The sequence below is a fragment of the Thunnus maccoyii genome, chromosome 13 (assembly GCF_910596095.1).
Source record: "Thunnus maccoyii chromosome 13, fThuMac1.1, whole genome shotgun sequence".
Lineage (NCBI taxonomy): Eukaryota > Metazoa > Chordata > Actinopteri > Scombriformes > Scombridae > Thunnus > Thunnus maccoyii.
Window position 1 is genome coordinate 19,253,733 of NC_056545.1, and position 21,838 is coordinate 19,275,570.

General features: G+C 40.1%; 4 protein-coding genes across 10 annotated transcripts in view; 2 read left to right on the forward strand and 2 right to left on the reverse strand.

The window, feature by feature from the left end:
- Positions 1–142: 142 nt before the first annotated feature.
- bicdl2 (BICD family like cargo adaptor 2) lies at positions 143–12,612 on the reverse strand. Of its 3 annotated transcripts, none has more exons than XM_042430815.1 (10): positions 12,579–12,612; positions 5,019–5,537; positions 4,142–4,357; positions 3,787–3,903; positions 2,390–2,536; positions 2,047–2,193; positions 1,717–1,791; positions 803–885; positions 586–700; positions 143–479 (listed from the first exon to the last, which is right to left on the reverse strand). In XM_042430815.1, exons 2-10 carry the CDS (start codon positions 5,301–5,303, stop codon positions 309–311), a joined length of 1,356 nt encoding a protein of 451 aa, XP_042286749.1. In that variant the 5' UTR covers positions 5,304–5,537; positions 12,579–12,612; the 3' UTR covers positions 143–308. The 3 variants fall into 3 exon arrangements, with proteins under 3 accessions (XP_042286749.1, XP_042286748.1, XP_042286750.1); XM_042430814.1 differs by lacking the exon at positions 12,579–12,612 and adding an exon at positions 6,228–6,315; XM_042430816.1 differs by lacking the exons at positions 2,047–2,193; positions 12,579–12,612 and adding an exon at positions 6,228–6,315.
- On the forward strand, positions 5,235–8,313 carry mia (MIA SH3 domain containing). 3 transcript variants are annotated; one of them, XM_042430821.1, is made up of 6 exons: positions 5,235–5,326; positions 5,532–5,597; positions 6,998–7,046; positions 7,278–7,411; positions 7,600–7,710; positions 7,794–8,313. In XM_042430821.1, the coding sequence occupies exons 3-6, from the start codon at positions 6,998–7,000 to the stop codon at positions 7,815–7,817; spliced, it is 318 nt and encodes a 105-aa protein (XP_042286755.1). In that variant the 5' UTR covers positions 5,235–5,326; positions 5,532–5,597; the 3' UTR covers positions 7,818–8,313. The 3 variants fall into 3 exon arrangements, with proteins under 3 accessions (XP_042286755.1, XP_042286756.1, XP_042286754.1); XM_042430822.1 differs by lacking the exons at positions 5,235–5,326; positions 5,532–5,597 and adding an exon at positions 6,417–6,501; XM_042430820.1 differs by lacking the exons at positions 5,235–5,326; positions 5,532–5,597 and having other exon boundaries at positions 6,511–7,046.
- Positions 8,465–12,645, reverse strand: LOC121909947 (alpha-crystallin B chain-like). 3 transcript variants are annotated; one of them, XM_042430819.1, is made up of 4 exons: positions 12,579–12,645; positions 10,239–10,400; positions 9,781–9,903; positions 8,465–9,698 (listed from the first exon to the last, which is right to left on the reverse strand). In XM_042430819.1, the coding sequence occupies exons 2-4, from the start codon at positions 10,356–10,358 to the stop codon at positions 9,507–9,509; spliced, it is 435 nt and encodes a 144-aa protein (XP_042286753.1). In that variant the 5' UTR covers positions 10,359–10,400; positions 12,579–12,645; the 3' UTR covers positions 8,465–9,506. The 3 variants fall into 3 exon arrangements, with proteins under 3 accessions (XP_042286753.1, XP_042286752.1, XP_042286751.1); XM_042430818.1 differs by having other exon boundaries at positions 10,239–10,345; positions 12,579–12,617; XM_042430817.1 differs by lacking the exon at positions 12,579–12,645 and having other exon boundaries at positions 10,239–10,492.
- LOC121909945 (cilia- and flagella-associated protein 54-like) overlaps positions 12,643–21,838 on the forward strand; it is a 70,602-nt gene continuing 61,406 nt past the window's right edge. The window contains exons 1-22 of the mRNA XM_042430813.1: positions 12,643–12,880; positions 13,420–13,525; positions 14,031–14,180; positions 14,394–14,559; positions 14,937–14,995; positions 15,401–15,544; positions 16,008–16,121; positions 16,599–16,700; positions 17,185–17,377; positions 17,508–17,606; positions 17,757–17,869; positions 18,031–18,145; positions 18,460–18,545; positions 18,677–18,811; positions 19,095–19,236; positions 19,455–19,510; positions 19,972–20,100; positions 20,223–20,454; positions 20,723–20,856; positions 21,024–21,221; positions 21,340–21,432; positions 21,540–21,728. Coding sequence (XP_042286747.1) covers positions 12,735–12,880; positions 13,420–13,525; positions 14,031–14,180; positions 14,394–14,559; positions 14,937–14,995; positions 15,401–15,544; positions 16,008–16,121; positions 16,599–16,700; positions 17,185–17,377; positions 17,508–17,606; positions 17,757–17,869; positions 18,031–18,145; positions 18,460–18,545; positions 18,677–18,811; positions 19,095–19,236; positions 19,455–19,510; positions 19,972–20,100; positions 20,223–20,454; positions 20,723–20,856; positions 21,024–21,221; positions 21,340–21,432; positions 21,540–21,728 — 2,901 coding nt within the window. The 5' untranslated portion in view covers positions 12,643–12,734. The remainder of the gene's footprint in view (positions 12,881–13,419; positions 13,526–14,030; positions 14,181–14,393; positions 14,560–14,936; positions 14,996–15,400; positions 15,545–16,007; positions 16,122–16,598; positions 16,701–17,184; positions 17,378–17,507; positions 17,607–17,756; positions 17,870–18,030; positions 18,146–18,459; positions 18,546–18,676; positions 18,812–19,094; positions 19,237–19,454; positions 19,511–19,971; positions 20,101–20,222; positions 20,455–20,722; positions 20,857–21,023; positions 21,222–21,339; positions 21,433–21,539; positions 21,729–21,838) is intronic.

Sequence of the window (21,838 nt, forward strand, 5' to 3'; positions counted from 1 at the left end):
GGATTTTTCAGCTTTTTGTCCCTCTGAAGGGCTAAAAAAAAAATCAATAAATGCAGCTTTAAGACAATGTGATGAAAAACAAGCAAACAATTGTAAAAAACCCAAGGGAGGCTAATAATATTTTTTAATATAATATAGAGTCTTAAAAATGGACGTTACTGTTATACTGTACATACATATATACAAATATATTCAAATTTATATTCAAATATGAGGTTTGTAAACATTTGGCTTTTTGATGCTGATAAGACATCACAGTGTAGCGAACAGTGCTGGCAGGCTGATACTCTGTCCATTTCTCTCTCTCGTTATTTGTCTCTGAAAAAAGAAGAGAAGAATCCTTTCCCTCCTTCTCCTTTCACTTTCAAAGACTTGCTTCTTTGGAGTCCTCCTTGACTTTGTTTCTCTCGCTGCTGTTCCTTCTGTCTCTCCTCCTCCCTTTGCAGCACCTGTTGATTGATCACCAATCGCATGTCCTCCTGTAACAAGAGAAAAGGTTCAGATGGGGGGAAAAAAAATATGCTGCTTGTGCACTGTAGCCAAAATACATAATCTATCATTTGCTAGCACTGCACACAGACTCACCTGCCAGGCATCCAACTCTTGGGACAGCGCCACCTTGTGTTTGATGGTGTTGAGAAGCTGTTGGGTCAGTGTGTCTTTCTCCTGACGCACTGTGGCCAGCTCACTCTCTAAGAAACTGGATGTTAACATGATAATTAGCCAAACATATAATGCTGCAGGTTTCAAATGATCTGAAATGATTTCAAATCTAATAGGCAAATATGTTGTTTTACATTACCTGTAGCTTGGCTTTTCAGGACTGCTTCTAAAGGGCTTTATTTCTTCCCTCAAAGACTCCAGCTCTCCTTGTTTAGATTGCAGCTGCAGAGTGTAAAATTGAAAGGCACATATATCATACTGATAATTTAATAACATTTATTCTACTTATCTAAAACTCTCACATTTTCATAGTCTCTAAAAGCTTTAAAGATCCCCTCCAGAAATGTTTAAACACATAAAAATACTGACATGAAACATCTTCTACTTGTCAAGTCTCAAGTTTCCACATCACACTTGTGTAAGTTGCATACTGGACCACGACTGGCCTCTAAACTAGTTGTGATGTCACAAAGATGTCTTTAACTCAGATTGAAGGTGAGCTTTTGTTCTTCAGTAGCTGTGAAATGTGAAAACTGCATTCAAGTGTCAAACTCTGCACGTACGTCATCCTGCACAGTGACGCTCAAAGATCCAAGAAAAGCAACAATAAACAAAACAAATTTTTGAGTGGAGGCGGACTTTAACTGTAGCAAGATGCAAGTGATAAAACTAGAAGACTAACCCCAACCCATTTCATTAATTAAAGGATAAATACATTGATGTTAGCTGCATAGACTGCATGATATTCTTCTATTTAGCCTTCATTTTTATTGAATTTCAACAAATAAGCATAGATATGATCTACATTATTTATTAAAAGCATAAAGTCCTTAACTTACTTATACTAGTATACTAGACAAATCAGCAAATACATTTATTTCTATTCCTAAACACAATTGCAAAGGTTTTTACCTATTTCAGGCTGTCTTAACTCACTAAAATTGGAACCAGCAACAAATTACAGCATCTCCTGTAGTTAGGTTAATCAAGTCTTTCTTTCATATTACATAAATTAAAAGTCCAACAGTGCTTGTGAAAAGGGTGTCAACAGACCTCCTCTTTGAGTGCTTGTATCTCTTCATCTCTTGCTTGGAGGACCGTGGAGTGAGCTAGAAGTGCCTCTTTAGCCTGGTTAGCAGGGGAGACATACACAACAACGTATTACACACATGGCCACCCACAAAACCACAACACTCATTATCAGCTGTTTGTGCTTTTACTGCAAATTTTACTGCAAAGAGGGGAGACAGCTTAGTATCAGATTATCGAAAGAAGGATGTCAGTACAGGGTAAGGATTAGTACACACAAGCCAAGTTAGATTATGAAGGTATTGAGTGCAGTTGCTCAGCGTGTAGAGAGAGTGTGTGTGTCTCTGTGTGTACCTGCGATTGCTGAATTTCACTAAGCAGAGACAGAGGTTGTGTGTGTGTACTGTCCAGGATGCTCTCTTCTCCCAGGTTCAGAGATTTTTGCTGTAGAGAGCGATTCAAGGTACGCAACTCAAACACCACTCCCTGCTCCTGCTCTATCTACACACACAAACACACAAACACACACACACACAGACCAAGAGCTGCAGTCAGAGCGCTGTAACTAGTCATGTTAGTGACTTCGGTTAGTAATGAGTTATATCTCCTGCCGTCATGTTTCTCATCCTGTTCCCTCAGGCGTCATCCCTTATTGCTACTGTTTCATCATAAATACCAGTCAGTCGTTGATCCTCACCTCTGCTTCTTTCTCTCGTAGCATCGCCTGCAGTTCTGACAGTCTGTCTCTCAGGCCATCTCTCTCCATGCGGACTCTATCACTGTCCTCTTGAGTAGCTTTTAGTTGTACCTCCATGCGCGACAGCCGCTCCAGCAAAACTCTGTTCTGTATGGGAAGGCATAGACAGACAGACAGACAGAGGAAGGAGAGGTGGATGGACAGAAAATACTTTATAAATGGTGCAATGAAACCAATAAAAGACTAATAACTGAACACACATAACTGCCACACTTAAATCATGAAATGAGTCCTCTGGCTCTTTTTTAGATACATTTAAATTAAAAGTTTCACCTTTTTTCAACAGTGCCTGAAAATAAATGTCATGTTCCTGTATGAACATTGAAATTGTTTTTTCTTGTTGTAATCACTCCTCCTGTTCATACTGGCCGTTAAAATATCCATAATGTGCGTTCATTGTAAATGATGGGGGACAAAATCCACAGTCCATGTTTTGTGCAAAAATGTATTTAAAAGTTTATCTGATGCTTATATGAAGCCTCAGCCATCTAAATTAGTCAAATCAAGTAAATATCTTCCAAAGTTACAACCTTTGTAGTGCAAATTTCCCTCTTTTTGTTACTATCCTTTCATTGACACTCAACAGGGAAACAATGTCCTAGGAAACACTAACTTTGGAAGAAATTCACTTGACTTGACAAATTTGGATGGTGGCTGAAGTCTCATATAAGCTTCAGATACACTTTTAAATAACTTTCTGCACAAAACAAGGACTTTGGATTATGGCCCCCATCACTTGGTGGAGATCTTCTATAATGGTCAGTATGAACAGGAGGAATGATTACAAGCAAGCAAAACCTCTTTTAATGTTCATATGGGCACCTGGCTATTGTTTTAAGACAGACTTGAAAAATTGTCAACCTGTCCTTTAATCTTATTCATTTCAGTCATAGCATGACACATTTATAAACTACATCCGATGCTTTTAGATATGGATACTTATGGTCCAGAGTCCTTTAAAAAAAGACTTGAGATTTGACTTATATTTGTCTGCTGTGAGTCATGACTCTCTAAAGACTGGACTTGATGTGAGTTTCAACAAAGCAATAAAGTTTACTTAGACATCTACAGTAGCCAAACCCTTTGAATGTTTAATTATTATGAGAAATTCAATGATAAGACTAAGAGTACAATGTTCAAATGGCATGATTCATAACTTGCTAGTGAAGAGTGACTTGACTTGGACTTGCCCCAAAAGACTGAATGTTTATTGTGTTATCTTAAATTATCCACTATCACTCTAGGATTTCAGATGGCATAATATGTTCATGACTGTGAAACTGTGGCATTGATGGCGTTGTGCAAAACATTTGAAAGCGACTGATTTGTAGCTATACCTCTGCTTGTATGTTCTCTACTTGTGTGAAGCTGATATTTCGGCTGAAAGATGACTCTTCCATCTCTTCTCTGAGGGAACGGAGCTCAGTCCTCAAGGAGTGTTCCAGTGTTACAGCCTAGATGGGAGGGAGATGGAAAAGTTGAGAAAGGCTATTGTTAAATGAGTGACTCCCAAAACCTGCTAGTCTGCATTGTTTCTGTCTGCGTGACTGTGACTTAACACTACACACAGAGCGAGAGAGACAATTCCCACACACGTCTGCTCTTTTTTTAGCATTATAACATCATCAAAACATTTTCTTTGGTGAGTTAGGGGTGAAGAAACCTGCCTGTTCACTGGCTATATAAACTGACCTCGGCAAGCTGCTCCACCAAGCGCTGGTTGTGATTGGCTAACTGAGTGAGTTGTTCACTCTCGTCCCTTCGCTTGTCTCGCCCCTGGTTGTGATGTTGCTCCAGCTCAGCCTTTAAAGCGGCTAAATCTGCTGTCAGCTCTGCCTCTTTCTGCCCAGATGCCAGTTCATTCATCTCCAGCTTTCTATGAAGAACGTGTTTCTCCTGCTGTAAAGCCTGAGACATTAAACACAACATTAACAAAACTGACTTTATGGAAACATGAAATCTATAAGCTTATGCCAATAAATATCAGATCCTGGAGTAAATGGATCATTCATTTCTATGCCTATGTTCTTTTCTTTGTATTCTTATTATTATTTATAGTTTTTTTCCTCAATGAGGGCTCTTTTGTTTGTACTGTTTCAAGAAAATCAACTTTTTCATTGCTATTATCTATGAAACAGTGTTCATGCATTGAGTGGCTACAGGTATAATGAGGGAGTCAGATGTGGCTGTGAAAATCCTCTTGTGTGCAATTAAAGCTTGTGCTTACAGTTTTCATAATAGTCATAAATATAGTAATCATATAGCCACAATAATAAAGGCTTTATAACTTCATCAACTGTTTTCCTGTTAATTTATTAGATGTATGTGACACACTAAAACACAACCATGCATGGGATTAGTGTGTAAAAATTAGACATTAGTGACATCAGTAGTGATATAAACTTCTACAAGTTAGTTTATATTCATAATGTTTTGAGTTTGACTTCAGCTTAGAATGATACGTTGAGCAAATGTTTACCATGCTGAAAAAGGTTAATAGTCTTTGTGCTCTTCCCCCTTAAGCATTAACAAAGTTTGCATAGCTACAAAAAAACAGTTTCATCCTTACCTCCACCTCCCTCTCCCTCTGCTCCAGAGAGGCTGCCAGCTCCTCATTCTTCTCCAGTAAAGCCTGTCCCAGCTCCGCAGCCAGTATCAGGTCTGTTTCTATCCCGCCTCCGCCATCAATGCCACCGGGAGAGGACGTAGATGAGGGCAGAGCAAAGGAGAGCGAGACGGAGGATGATGAGGAGAGAGGGAAGAAGGAGTCCTCCAGGCTGGGGGAGGGAAGACTGTTTTTCCTTGGGGTGAACATTGTTGACAGTCGTGGGTTTGACCCCCACGTCTTGGGCATGTAATCCAGACTCACAAAAGCAGGTGGACAGTCACAAACTTATAAAAAATATTTTTCTTTAAAAAACGCAGTCCTTTTTGGCTTCTTGGTGTCTGTTCTGGAGTGATTTGATCCGTTTATTTTTCAGTTTTGTAATCCAGAGTATGTCCCCGCCAGTCTTTTTCTTCACTGTGGTGCCAGTGGTCCAGAAGCTGGTATCATTCAAATCTTTTCATCTCTGCTTCACAGATAACCCTGAAGGTGGGAAAAGACACTCAACAATATGGAAAACCACTGTGGACAGATTTCTTAGCTGTAAGTGTGAAATTCAGGACATGTATGAGTATCAGACTTGTTGTTTTCTAGTAATACAATCTCAGATGGCCTTTAAGGAGGCTTTTTGTCTGACAGGCGCCTTTGTTACTCTGACCGAAATACCAGCTCCACTATTATCTTTGTTTTGCTCCCCTCCCTGAATTCCAAAGGCATTGTGCTCCACTATTTCCTACAAACACAACAAAGTCTTAAATGTTCATAATCCTGTCTCTAAACCGATACATTTTAACCAAATCATCAACAGTTTCTTGCCCAAAACAAGTCTTGGTGAGATGCTGCTACCACATATTATTTCCACATATTATTTCCAAACACTGTATGATCAAGTCTGTCTAAATCCCATCATTGTAAATTACATTTTTGTCACAGTAGTTGCCCTTTAAAGCCACAGTCTCTTGTCATTTCTGTCTTTATGCCTGACGTCACTGTCTGCCATCTCACCTGTTGATACCATGAAACCATGCTGTCATCGTATTTAAAATAATTAATACAAGTAATTAACTAATTCGTACTTTAACATGATTAGTTTCCCACTATGAGAACTGACAGAATCTGTATTAATCCATGTTCTACCTGACTTTGAACGAACAAAAATGAAGTCTGGCTTACCTGACAGTTTCCAGCCAACTCACGCCAAACAGGTATAGTCTTCCTGTTTGGTGAGTGTGTGTATGTGTGTGTGCGTGTTTGCACAAGAGAGGCTTAGCTGGTTTCCTTGGCAGTGGAAACATACAGTATGTAAATACAGCCAGTGGCTCCACCTCCTGAGTTTAACAAGGTAAAGAGAGGGAGGAAGACAAAGAGAAAAAGTGGAGGGAAGATGGTGATAGTGATGTGTTTGCATTGAGATAGACGCTGATCTGACATCTAGTGGCTGAACAAGGTAGGGAAAACACTGATTAACTCAGAGGAATGTGTTGCTTACAAAGTGGAACACGCTCCTGTTTGAGCAGGGGGTGACACAGGGTGAGAGACGGAGAGAGAGAGAGAGAGAGTAAGGTCAGGACACAAGCAGGGGTCTGTCTAATCTGGCCCTCCCCCTCCTCATCCCCCATCCTGTTTACCTGCTTGAAGGGTTTGAAAGGAGCTCTGTGTGCGTGTGTGTGTCTGTGTGTGTGCGTGTGTGTGTGTGGTGTGTGTGTGTGTGTGTGTGTCTGTGCGCAAGGAAGGGGGGTAGGGAGAGTAGATAAAAGGGACTGCCATCACTACACCTCCTTCTCAGAGCAGCAAAGGGGAGCAAAAAGCACACAAGACGTTCACAGGGCATTAAACAAAGCCGTTTGGATCAGTAGGTGCATTCACATACAGACATGCCTTGCAAACTCTGGCTTGCTTTTTCTGTGTGGCTTTTACTGCCAACCTCTGATGCTGGAAGACAGATGCCTAAACTCTCCGACAAGAAACTCTGCGCTGACTCTGAATGCAGCCGTAAGTAGCACACTCATCATCCTCTTTTTGCTGTTAGTGATTGCTGTGCTTTAGTAGTTAACTGTGTGGTGATCATGTTATGATATACACTGTAGGTAGAGGAGTTGAAATGATAGTACAAAGGCAGACCCTTTAAATTTGAATAATGAAATGTTGTAAAATTATGCGTCTCTTCATTCCCCAACTCTGACCGTACATGCACGTCATTCTCCCTCTTTCATTCCTGCACAGACCCTATCTTGATAGCTCGTGCGCTGCAGGATTACTACCCTGGAGACTGCAGGTTCATCCCCATCAGACAGGGGCAGCTCGTCTATGTTTATGCAATGCTGAAGGACAGAGGGAACCTCTTCTGGGCCGGCAGTGTGAGTGAAAAATTAAAAAGTGATAATAACCCCTGGTTTGACATGCCTCTTCACCATAAAGCCTTACATAGGACTTGATGCAGCTTTGTTGCAGGTCATGAAGACGTGACATATCCATGTGCAGCACTCACATTCACCTCTGAAAAGTTATGTTGTCAAGATTTTTTGTCTATATTGTCTATTTTCAGGTACAGGACTCTTATTACGGACAACAGGAGGCTCGCGTTGGCCACTTTCCCAGCAGTGTAGTGGAGGAGACACACGCTCTCATGCCAGCCAGCACTGAAGTCAAGACGACTGTGAGTGAAGGCATACAAATATTCACATACACACATGTGCATAACGCAATGCTTTCTCCTTACCATATACTTCTTATTTCCAGAAATGGGACTTCTACTGTTACTGAACTGGCCATCCCCAACGAAGAGAATGACCTTCTTGTCAACAAAATTACAAGATAATTAAAATATGTAGGCTTGCACTGCGGATTTAGGGAGATATGGGCTACAGGTCTACTAGATTGTAATCAGATTTAAACACGGGCACTTTCAGAAATTAGGATATCAAACTCCAGACCCCTATCGTCTGTTTTATTGATTGATAGAAGTCTTCTAGCCTGCACTATCTGTTCTCTGTTTTGCAGATATTTCAAGTATTTTTTTTGTCAGTATGAAATATAATGTTTTACGAAGAAAAAAAAAGTGAATTGTGTCTTCTTTTGATTTTGTGTCGTGATTATGTGTCACAAAACGAATATTTGGCAACAAGCTATCAGCTACATCCAACACTAAAACAAATGGCAGTATTGATGCAGAAAATTAAATGAAGATACTTGCAACTTTTGTGTGACTGTTGGATGTGTCTAGACCTGACAAAATACAAATAAAAACCTCTCTGAGCTAATTAAACAAGAAAACTGCCTGATTTATCACCTTCTTATCTCCAGATATACTGTGTGTGGTCTGAAATGAAAGCAGGAAGACACTGAATATAAAAAAACACACAAAACAGGCCTATAAATGTTATGTTTCATCATTTATTCTATTTGTTGTTTTCTGTGTTAATATGCCAGGGGGTTGTTACCAATATGAAAGAATAATAGAGCTGTAATCTTGCATCTACAAGCACATGTGTACTAATTCTCTTATGAAACTCTCTCTCTCTCGCTCTCTCTCACACACACACACAAACACGCATACACACTTTCCATAGCAGCTCAGAGGCCATGCTCCCCAGTGGAAAGGAGCCCAGTGATATAAAAGCTGTCCGTCTCCAAACATGAGTTCTCTCCTTATCCACTCCTCCCCCTCCCCCTGCTCATTCACCCTCACACACCTGGTCCCAAGTCCTTCGGTAGCTTTTTGTGAACACACAACTAAAAATGACTGCATATGCCTCCAGAGAACTCCCTCCTCCGAATACATACAGGAACCAACACCATCCAACACGTAAACAAAGCACAGCTGTCATCTTATTCATACCCACCCAGACAGTACTGTGTACTGTAGATACAACAATGTTAACATTTTTTTGTCTGGTATCACCTTAGGAGGGCAATTTTGAGGATAAGTCTTTACCTCTAAAACAAATATCTGCTGCAAGCTAGTTTGTGATTAAAAGTACCCAACATGTTCAATTAACAACGGCTCACAATTTTGTCACTTACAGGGGCCAGTACAGATATTATATAACATTCAAATGACTGCTGATTGGAAAGTAAATGACTCAAATTCAAAATATGATTATACCTTAAACATGCCTTTCACATACACGGTGGTGGCAAATATCTTTGGCACAGAGGTATGGTTTTAGGAGTAGTTTTGCAGATTTGTGACTCTTAGGAGCTTATTATCCTGCACTGTTAGACATATTAGTCTGTGAATTTAAAGCACCATTGTCTTTCAGAAATATACGAGTAATAGTGAGTTAGGAGTTAGATACTGGTTTATTAGAAGGCACTTGCCCTTGTAGATGTCTAGATATTGTATGCATGCTCTTCTGAAACAGCATGTACTGAACTGTAACAGGTTAAATATAAAAACAGGCAGTAGTTTAGGTTAGTAGTGAAACAGGGTCAGCGGGATCAGATTCTGCTCTAGATTTTCTGTTTCGCTGTTCCATCTTCACTGGCTATGGGAATGCTGCGCTCTGGGCCAAGAGTTGACCGAGGTGCTGTGATTGTCAGCACACCATCCGATGACAGACTGGAGGTGACTTCAGCACACGACACGGTGGGGGGAAGCTTGTACTTCCTCAGAAACTCTCTTGACACAAAGCCATGGTCGTCCTGGAAACAGAATTAGCCAGTATATCAGTCAGGTGTCACCAAATTATTGATTATTTCTGTAGATCTCTACAGTGCCTCTGACCTGTCTTTCTTCATGTTTGCCGTGTATTGTGATGAACTCGTCACTGACATTGACAGACAGCTCATCGGGTGAGAAATGCTTCACATCCAGATAAATGACGTAGCGATCTTTTTCCATGCGCATCTGTACAGACAACAAACCTGTTAGGAACAGCACTGGGATATTTTGTTGCATGCCTGCAGCCTGGAGTCGGCTGGGCACAAAAACACACAATAGCTTGTTACCTCTAAATTATAGAGACCTTTGGCATTTTTGCCTCAGTAATGTAATGTACAAATCTGACAAATTAAACATTTCTGACGGCCTGTCACATAATTCTACGAGTTACAGTATATTAGTTATTATTACTGATGTTAGGGTTAATAGTTTTAGAAGTGATGCTGGTAATACATGGCCAGTTAGCAGTCAAGTTGTGGGTATTTCACATTTGACAAGGACACAAGTGAATTTCACTTTACCTCACTGTGTCCATTGTCGGGCCAGTTGAACCAGCGCATGAATGAAGGGCGCATCCAGGGGAAGGACCAGGAGAAAGGCCAGATAAGTGGCCAATCAGTGAGAGGTTCTGCCAAGGACATGTCAGAGAGTCGATGTGGGAAGGCACGGCGGTACCAGGGATACTGGATGGGGATGTCCATGATGAGATTCCAGAAAAACGATGGATGTGAAGGAGGTTGACTCTTGGTCTTACTGGGTCTGAGATGTGTGCTGCTGTGCTCTCCTGCGGCACATTTATAGGCCTTTCCCTCCCCTCCCACTCCGAATCTGTCTCTGCGTCCCCCTCCCCTCCATATCCCCCCACCCCATGCACTCTTGCATAGTGACCCTGCCAACAGGCTGATCTTTCTGGAACAATGATGTCAACTGTTTATCCCTCCATTGCCCTCATTGTTTCATCTGTCTGACTGTGACTGGTTGTCTCTCCCTTTTTCTCTATAACTCTGTGTCTTTGTCTCTCCCTTCTCCCGGTCATGAGTGGACTCTGGCTAGGAATACTGCTGATGCCCCTATGCTTATTCCCCAGGAAATGCTCCCGTCTGGATCTGTGTGTGTGTGTGTGTGTGTTTGTTTGAGGAATAGCTGCCAGAGCATTAGCCTGCTGTGCTCCGAGTGCCAGAAGCTTTAGGTTTGTGAGCGGAGTGGAAGTGTGGTTGAATGGGAAATGATGAGTTTGTATGGGACAGAATTAGGTGACACTCTAAGCGTGTATAATTTTGCTATGAGCTCAGATGTAAAATATGAAGTCCTCTCCAACTGTGCAATAGTTGCTCCAACCAAATTACTATTTCTTTCAGTCCCTGCTTTATCCTCCAAGTCATTTTGTGTCCAGTGTAGGAGAATGACAAACATTAAATTTGTGTTATCTGCAAGCACTTAGATTTTACAGAAACCATCATGCAACATTTGGGAAAAGTGGCATCCTCTCCTTCCTAATCACCAAGCCGTACTTACACATCTCATCTTTACTTTCTAATACTGAGAACCAGGACACCATCCAATATAAATCATGAATTGAGTTTTTCATCATCATCAACAAATTGTGCAGCACAACCATCCAGTATTAATGTATGGTTACTGTGCTGTCATTTGGAAAGGCCAAGATGAGTGTGGTGACAGAGGAAAAAACTCTGCATCACTGCAAGGTGCAAAAACCAGCACAACTATGTAACAATTACAGGATAATACAATAGTGAATGCTAAAACAATGTGAACAAGTAAGAGTCAGTCAGTGAAGGGCCTTACTACTGTCTATTAAACAGCAATAGGCTATCTGTCTGAAGTTTGCTATCATTAGCCAAGGCACCATTGAAAAGAAAGGCAAACATGGTCATGCTTTTTTTTTCTGACCACTGAATTGTCTATACTCTGCTTGAGGGACTTAAGGTAATAAAATTTGTTTACATTTTTTTAAACAAGTTCATAGTTTTGACTTTTTTCAAGTGTCTAGCCATATGATTTTGTGTTTCTGGGTGTTTATGTGGTGGCTGATTGTTCTCCTTAAAATGTGACTCTGTCAGGGGAGTTGCAGGAGATGGACCCAAACGCAGAACAAAACAGCCAGAATGAACTGAACAATGTCTCTTTAAATAAAGATCCAGGCATGCAGGCACAGCAAAACAGAACAAAACCAAACAGAACAGAGCAGAGAAAAACTGAACAATACAGAACAAAGGATCCAACAAGACAGAACTGAAAAACAGGACTGAAACACTAACTGAACTAAGGAGGAGATGAGGTGCAGGTGGGGAGACGGGCAGAGAAACTCAAGTTAGAGGAATGAGGAGATGAAACAGAAGAATGGGAAAGAGGCTGGGGAAAACACTGGGAAAAGGGTAGGGCTAACGAGGATGATCCAGGGCAAGTGTGGAGGGAAAAGTAGAACAGACACAGGAAGAAAAACCCAGAGCAGCAGAAAACCAAGAAACCAGAAAACACAATCCTCCTCATAATTAACTGACATACATAAACCCGTCCAAGGATATACACAAATAAATACACAAGTACACTATAACTTGCAAACTCATTCACAATTTCATACTAATGGAGTTCTTCTTACTTGGCACACAGAAGCTGTAAATTATTAAAATCTACAGAAACAAATGTTAACAAACTCGTTTTTTATGTGTTTAGGATAAGTTAAAGAGAAACCAGCCATTGAACAGACACTTGTCAGTGTCTGGATAAAAATATCTGCTAAATGCTGCATTTTTGAAGTCTAACTCTTCTCACTAATTACAACTAAAATGCGTGGGTGAATCACAGTTTAACTGTTTAACAACAGTTTAACATACTTGTACCTTTGGTGAAGCGTTTGTTATTGTTACGTTACTTCCTGTCTCCTCAGCGTCGTTACCATGGTGACGTGATTTGCCCCCAGTCGCTTTGAGTAGTTTGTTGTTAGATTTGAAAGTGGTTAGCTTACAGTAAAAGGAATTACAGTTGTGACCCAAGAAATGGACTTTCCAGCTTCATATTACGGGAAACTTGACAAAAGGAACCCAGTTATTTCAGCTTTTGAACGAGACATTAACTCGTTTATAACGATGATGAGACGTGTAGCGTCCTCCACCAGCCAAGACAACAGCTCGTATGCTAAAGGGTAACGTTGATTGCCTGTTAATTTAGCTGGTTTAGTGAGCTAGCTTAGCTTTATTCTCTGAGAATTTTACAGTCATTTTACTAGTATAATCCTGCTGACATGATGCTTGTCCTGGGGCCCAAGATGTCTTAAACCCCACAGTGCCATCATAACAAAGACCAAGGAGTTTGTTTGTGATTGTAAACTACTGGAGGGAATCCATTCCTGGCCAAATGTGCAAGAAGAATCTGTAAATTTTGTTTTCTGAATGATTATCATCAGGGCACGAAATTAGCACCAGGCAAATGCTGGTAAAATATGCAAGTGGCTGGTAGATTTGCTTCACTCACCAGCTAAAAAACAAAAAAGTTAATTTTGCACTCTGATTATCATTCGAGTTGATGGCAAAGGGTGCTTGATAGTCAAAGAGCCAACCTATAGGAGACTGGTGCTCCAATTTTGGAATAGATTTTAGATCAATTTAGTGTCCTCTTGTCTGTTTGGTTATATTATCAGTTTTAACAGTAGCCTGTTTTTAACTTCTGATTTTGATTTGGAAGGATTAAAATCCTGCTGGAGATATGGAGAAACTACAAACATCGACTGCCTTCAAAGTTGTACGAGGAGCGCATGTTGCAGATTGCAGATTTTCTCTGTGGAATTAAGGTAATTCACAGAAGCCTAGATATTACTATAGTTATCCAGTTATTGAGTGGCATTTCTTTAAACACTGCTTATTTCTTTTTACAAGTACATTTTGTCTGCAACATATTCAGGGTGGTGAAACATCAAATGAAGCTACTGCCAAATGCTTTAAGTAGCCTACAAATTTTGGTAGTTAAGATCATATTGTGATTCATTTCAGCACTCTTTGAGATGGAAAAGAGCAGTTCTATTGGTTGTTGAGACTACACAAAGTGTCCGGGTTATTCTGCACAAACAACCTCCTTTCCCTTAATGCGGTCTGCTATCTCATTTCTCACCCTTCCTTGCCTCTCTGCTCTCCTTAAAATTCATCTGTGGATTACTGTTTAAGTTCTGGTCCCATTATTAGCCAATTTTGTTTTTTACTGCTGCAAAACATGATGTAGCAATAGGCCAAGGTGTCTTCTGCACAAGACACATTCACAGCCATTATTAAGCTTTTTTTGCCTCTCCTCTTTGTCTGTAGTTGTACCAGCTGGCTCTGTGGCAGGGCTACGGTCTCCACCTGCAGCAGTTCAGCTCCGTGAATATAACTGACATCACGGATGTGGACCACTTCATGGCCTGCTTCTTCCCTGAAGGTTTTGATACAGACCAAGATACCCTTGACATGAAGGTATTTGATGTATGTGTGATGTATTTATACCTGTTCAAGGTCTGACTGAAGTGGAAAGCAGGCTATGCTCGCTGTGTTTTGTTGTTTTATATTACTAAAGTTGTCAAATGATACTTTGAGATGTTTGTACCTGAACACTATATACAGTGTTTATATATTTATATGTATATAATGTATGTTTGTGTGTGTGTCTGTGTGTGTGTGTGTGTGTAGATCCTTGCAATGCATGGCTGTGTGCTGTGTATATTTGAGCAGGAGAAAAGGCACAGCATCCTCAGCCAGAAGGGACTCTGTAAACTGCTGCAAGTGCTGAACTTCATCAGGATCATGATGCAGGCTTTTCAGCAACATGAGCACCTCTGTTGGCAAATATATAATGGTATATTATTACAGGTTACATCTTTTTTTTCAGTAATTGCTTTTTGTCCAACAGAAATTTACAGCAGAACACATCGATTAGTCAAAGTGTGAGACAGGACTAGAGGAAAATTTGAGCATGTGCCCACAAGGGAGGGTGTGTGAGGTTATCCACTGGCTAGATTAACTTTGTGAACAAAGCCAGTGTTCACAAACCCTACCATTCCCAGAAATATTTCAGCACTTTGGTGAGGACTGAATAGCGTCACCTAAGTAGTGACAATTTCTCAGTTTTAAGTAAGAAGATGTACAATTGTATTGTATTTGATACTGCATTTGATATTATATTGTAGGCCTAACATCCTACCATATGTTTTTCTTTTTTTCTTTCTTTACCAGGTTCGTTACACATTTACAACATCTGCCGTTACCTGATGACAATGAACTGTAGTGCACAGGTACTTGTATATAAAATAGAGCTTTTAAATTCAATTAAATTCTGCAGACTAGGCATCTTACAAACAGCCTTTTCAAAAGATTGCTTTTTCCCATGTCTGGTGCACTCTAATGGGAGAGATGAGAAATGGTATGTGACAGAGGTTGTGAATTAGACTGGAACTCATATTGTGTTTTATAATGACTATTGATCATTGAGGCATTGGGAGATCTGTAAAAACATAATTTTTCTACGCTTTTGGTTGGTGTCTTTACCATCCCTCTGGTGTGTAAGTGTGGTGATTCAGAATGACAACCCCTAAAAGTGAGTGGTACTTTTACTCAATGAATGATGTGACATAATCAGCAATTAGTTCAACTCATAATGTAGATATAATGCCTGTGTTACTCTTTATGATCCTGTCCAGGCACTGGAGTACCTCGTGTGGGCAAGCATCAGTTTAGAGCTGTCCATCCCTCTGATGACTGCAAAGTATCTGCCATGGATTGTTACACTCCACTGTGCTGTCTGCCACTGTTACTATGACAACCAGGCTACAGTTCAGGCAGAGGTGAAACACACACGTCATCTACATCCAGACACCTACAAACACATAATGTCTGTGATGTCAAAAAATAGGCTGATCTAATGAGTCAGAAATACCAACAGTCACCTGTCGTTGATCTATCTGCAGTTTTCTGTTAGCCAGCCAGCCAGGCAGCAGTCTATTTGGTGTTAATTTGCCCATGAGAAGATTACTTAAGACTTATATAATAAGATTCTGCTTTGATGTTTATCTATCATCTGCTGTATTGAGATTTCACTGTTCTCAACACAGGTTAAATCATTTATTTCTCATGTTTTGCTTTCAGTGTACAAAAATAAAAAATACTGGTGACATGTTTATTATGTACAGACATGTATGGAAATTTTGTATGAAATTGAATCATCATATTGACTTCACATAGAAAAATGTCTTAAACTGAATTATTCTGAAATTCCTACAACCCATTTGCGGGTTTGTTTGCTTTCAGGAATTTGCCAGGAGAGCCCTTGGAAAAATCAACGACCTTGCAGAGCTGGAGCAGCAGAGCGGAGTTCCTGCCACCAGAGAGACTCAGAGAGCTTTAAAAGAAGCCTCTATCAAGGCAAGAGATTCCTCTCATCAAAATATACCTTCAATACTGCTACTGTTATAAATCATGACAGATCATTCACACTTCCCAGTGACAATGTGTTTCACTGTCAGCAGAAGAAAACATAAAAATAATGCAAGGAACAAATATGTAAATATAAAACCGTGCCAGTCTACATATTTAATCAATTCAACTGCCATTTGAAGTTCAATCTACACTGTTCAAGTATGAGAAGCTCATGCCTTTTCAGCAAACATTAATTCTGCATTCATTACATTTTTCAGTATCTAAGACTACAGCAATTTCACAAATAATAGCCACTACTATACAGTATGTATGAATACGCACACTAAAGATGTATGGACTTTGTTGTGGCATTGTGTAAAGGTAAAGAGTAAAGAGAAGTAAAGAGTTTTTTGTTTATCTTCACAATGTTGATGCACTCTTCTTTGGTTTATGAAATGCTGATTCAGGGCTTTCTTTTTTCAGCTGGCTGCCATGATGTTCAAGCGGGTGGTGTTTGAGGCCAGAAAGAGACCCAAACACATGTTCAGAATCAAAACCAAAAGCACCCTGAAAGACATACCTAATGTAACGAGAGCCACTTAAATGCTGTATCATTATTTCATACTTTAGTGTACTGTCACTTTAAAGCGCATACTCAATCAGTTAGTTAAATTGGTAAATAACCAGTTTTATAATTGTAAAGTTGCATTGCTGCTAAATGCTGTGTATAACTACTATAATGCTCTACTTCTTAAGCCTTACTTAACTTGATTTATTATAATGGAGTTAATAGAGTGGATTTATGTAATTTTTTAAAATGTTTTTGTTGTCATTGATAATTAATTTAATTGTTACAACTTTAATATATTCTTGTAAATAATTGCTATTTCCCACCTATAGTATGTTACTGTATGGAAACCACAGAGGTCTCTCCCAGAGATCTCTCTTTTAATTGTATATCAATACCAGTTGTGGCTGGCTCTTTGTGTTGGTGGTCAACTAATTTTTTGAGTTAATATAGTTCTTGTAACATTACCCAAAATTGTATACCAACCTGTATGTACTGTAGGTGCCATGGCCTCGTAACACGACAGAACGCATGCTAATGAGCCTGTTTGACAGTAGCGCAGCACAGTTCTTGGGCATCTTGGAGGCACTCTGGGACAGCACCAAACGCCCATTGTACACAAGGGTGTCAGATGAACCAGAGGTGCAGGAGGTTGTCCTGGAACTCCTGTCAGCTGGCATCAGTATATTATCTGGTTAGTAAATCAAACACATAACAGGAGAACATACAGTTGCTGCAAGTGCTTTAGAATGCATAAAACATATTTAAGGTTAGGAATGCCCCATTTTTGTATTGAGTAATGTTTTATGTTCCTGTGTATTGAGGAGCGGCAAGTACAAGTGAGCAAAAGCATGATGACCACTCATGCGTGTCTCTTAGTGTGCTGACACCAACATCCCCTCTAATGGATTTAGCCATTACAGGTTAGTCACAATTTTCCTTGTCCTCTTTTTTTTTTTACATCATAATCAACATGCTGTTAAGCAGTTCATGATGTGTAGCAAGGTGTTTGTTTTGTACAGCGGTTTCGAAATCGGTGTGTGTTACAGTAATGTGTTCTGTTGTGTTTCTAGGAGAAAACAAAGTATCCTTCATGTCTGCAGTGAGGTTCATTAAGCTTTTGTTTCAGTACAAGCAGCCAGATGCATTCACTGAACTCGCTGGAGAGATGCTGCAGGTTTTGTCTGTGAGTAGCACACAAGCATCCGTTGTAATTCCCATTCATAAGAAAAGGAGAATACATTCTATTTCTAGCCATTCTCATTTGTTGTCTTTCTAATTTGAGGTTAATGTGTACTGTGTATCTGAATGATCTGAGGTGTGAGTGTCTCTTTGTGTCTCTGTCAGGATGTGGGGGATCATTCATACAGGAAGGTAGAAATGGAGCTCGCTTTGCTTGTCAGCTTCAACAGTCTGCAGTCCTCCCAGAGGAGCCGTCCTAGAGAGGACAGCATCATCGATGGTAGTAATAATAAAATTGTGCTACATATGGACTGAGGCATCTAAACCTTTATTTAATTAAATGGGTTCATAGAAACAGGATTTTGTCCATAAAGGATTGTCGTAAACCATTTATTGCTGTTGCCCAGACATTGATTCTTGAACAGCCTTCTTGCTTCTTTTCCTTGATTCTGTTTGGTTACTTTCAAAGAGAAAATAGTTTAAATGAGCAAAATGATGATGGCCACTATTTATCATTCCACTTTGTTGCCAAGCTGCTATCAAGTTTATCACTTTGAATTATAACGTGGTCGTGTTGTTTGATGTTTCCAACAGACAGACACAAGTCTTCATTCTCAATGAGTGATGAGTTCATTGGCCTGGTAGACACCTTGCACAAGTCTGTTTGTGGCTCTGCTCCTGTAAGTTTCCAAGTTGTGTGTGTGTTGGAGTTTACTCTGTCAAGAATTAGGGTTCAAATTAAAGAGGTAGAGTTCAGAGGAGGATTTTAGTGTGTGTATTTACATATTGTATGTGTGTGTTTGTGTATTAGGTGCAACCAGATGGGGACCTGGTTTTGGAAGTTGTGTTATTTCTGTGGGGTAAAATGAAGGTGGTGATGCAGAGGGATCAGCTGCAAAACCCAGAGTTTACACACAACCTTGAGAAGGTTGATAATTACCACAAGGTATGTATTTAAAAAGGTAAACATTACTGAAGCTGTTTGCTTTTTCTGAGTGAACAGGAGCACATTATTATCAAATAGAAAACTGCTACTTTTATCCTCTACAGTGAGTATAGATTTTTTTATAAATGCAATTTAGGAAGTTTAAGGTTGAGTGAACATTAATCGGGCAGAATAAAACATATAAATTACCTTATATTTAATTTTTTCACAGTATATTTAATGTATGCATCCAACTTATTTCTGTTCACGTGTATGCAGTATTATTATCTGAACATGTTTGCAGTGGGTCTGGTGTCTGTCTATGCTGTGCGAGGTGGCCTTTGACTGTGACCTAGCAACTGTTGACTGCATAATGACAGCAGAGATGATCCACACATTGGCCATACTGCTAGAGAGTGCAGCTGAACGCCGTAAACAAACACCAGGTGAGGGAGTTCTACCATTTGCCTACCTTCAGTATCTTGGACAACTGAAATCATACATCTTTTATTCTGGATCTGATTATCCAGAGTCCAGTATTTGGGATCTGGTAAACTACCACCAAAGTCACACATACACACTTTTACACACATAATTTATATATATACAATATTTTTCCAGCCATAGCTGTGACAACATTTTTATTCTCATGTCTTATGTCTAGCAGCTCGTGAAGCAGACGCTAATGGTGTGAAGCCGAGCTCTTTCACTCTTCTTGAGGTACGTGAATCGATGGACTGTCTATGCATTGCAGAAAATAAAAGTTCTGTATATTGTAAAAAACATACATGTTGTGATTAAAAAAAATGTCCTTTGACTTTTTGGGAAAGTTGAGGTGTTGCAAAATTAATTTGAATTTCTTTCAGTGGCAGAGACAGTAATTAGCATTTTGAAAATCAATGCTGTGTATTGAACTGATGGCTCATATCCTAAATCCATGTCCAATGTTGTAAATGTTGTATTATACACCTGGGATTGCTTATTGGTTAAATGATATAATATATGCAAGGTCATATGGAGAAATATTCTTACTTCCATTAAGGAACTGTTAAGAAAGTATATTGCTCGTTTGATTAATATATGGCCTCTGGTGGCTTGTCGCTTGAGTATTGCAGTATTCTGTCTGAGGTTTTTCAAAAAGACTGCAAACAAAATGTCTTGTTCAATGTGTTTGTTTGCAGAGGTCGAATACAGAGCTGCTACAGAAGGTGTGTGAGATGGCTAAGAGGGGTCTTGAAGCTCTGGTGAAGGGTGTAGCTACACTGATGCCCCAAGATTGCTCATCAATCACTGACTCTGCCTTCATGCAGGTAGGCAGTCAACCTGTCAAAGAGCTTGTTTAAAGTTAAGTTCACAGGAAATCAGTATGGATTGAGAAAATACAAAAAACAATTGAGTGTTGCTAAAACACATTTTCTTCTTTTTCTGATAGAAATTTAGTCCCATCCCTCCATTGACCTCCTCCCTACCTTCATCAGAAGAGGGAAATGGAGAAGATGAAACAAGTGAGAAGGAAAAAGAAGTTGAAACCAAGGCAGAACCAGATGTCAAAAGCTCAAGACACACTCAGTCCACATGTGTGTCGCTGCTGGCCGCAGACCTCCATCTTGAGCTAGACATCATCCACTGCAGGGCTTCCCTCAAGTTACTGCAGCTAAATGCAGGTCAGATTCATTGCCACATTGAAATGTCATCAGTGTTATTATGAATTATTATTTTGCCTTTATTAATTAGCCTTTTGTCTACATTGAGTTTGAACTGTTAATATTTATAGATATAGTCAGATTTCCGTATCTTGCTCTTGATGATTTACTAACAGAAGTTGAAATCTCTGACAATAAATCATGGTTAGTTAGTGTAAATGTTCTGAAAGAATATCAATAAAAGATCCAATTATGGTGAATTATCCTGAGATTTTGTTGGTTGTTCTAGTTGCCGAGTCTGATCTGTTGGATCGGATCAAGAAGAACAAGGTGTCCAAAGCTCTTTTCCTGATCCAGAAAGCCTTGCTGGTGTACAACAACATGGAACCAAATAAAAGCAGAAAAACCAAGATTCTGCTAGAGGTTACACAAACATTCACACTTTCTTAAACACATTCACAAATATGCATGTAATGTAAAAAAGATTAATTTCTGTACATACTGTGTAAGTGAAGTTGATTGACCAGGTTCCAGAGAGGTGAGCTCTCAGGAGGTGTAATGAATATGGTTGTTCCATGTGCTCTTGCTAGGAGGCCTCCACCCTGATAGAGAAAGCAGAGGTAGAGGAGAGAAAACTGTATATGTCCACCACCCCTAAGACTCCAGCTGAAAATAAAGTCAAAGATTTGAAGGAGGAAAAAGAAAATTCTCCACCTCCCCCCATCCTACGCTCACGGACTGACCACTCCTTAACCTTTGCCCCAGCACCTTACCACATGGAGGAACAAGTGAGATTTTCTTTTAATCTTATTGCAAAGTTGTTTATCTAACCAGTAAATCACGCGTCACACCTTCTATACTTTTCATCTTTCTATTCATTTCCTTTCTACTTTCATTTCTTTCCAGGTGTGCTGGTACCAGCTCTGCGGTCGGGCAGCTGAGGGCATTAACCGGAAAGTCCGCCTTGGAGACTTCAGCCTGCCAGGAACTGGGAATTTGGTACAGTTTATCTCTTTCACAGAAGAGTATCTGATCTAGCACTTTTTGTCATCTTGTATCAGCTGGTGGGTGCCCACGATATGAGGTCTGACTTTGTGTGTTTCCAGGTACCAGCAGTATCTGGTGAGTGCGTGCTGAGGGTGGAGGGCCTGGAACCCAACCAGAAGTATGTGTTTGCTCTAGCAGCCTACAATAGCCAGGGCAAGCTACTCGGCAATTCCGCTGGAGGAACAACACTCCCACTGCTAGCATCCATGCCAACACCACTGCTCTCCACATGGGCTCACTTGGCACAGGTACACTACAAACACGTCCAACACCTCACCACTCTCCTCACTTGCTGGGACCATGTGCTTTTCCTGGCGCAAGCAAGATCATGGTTGTAGCTTTTTTTGACTCCATCCTC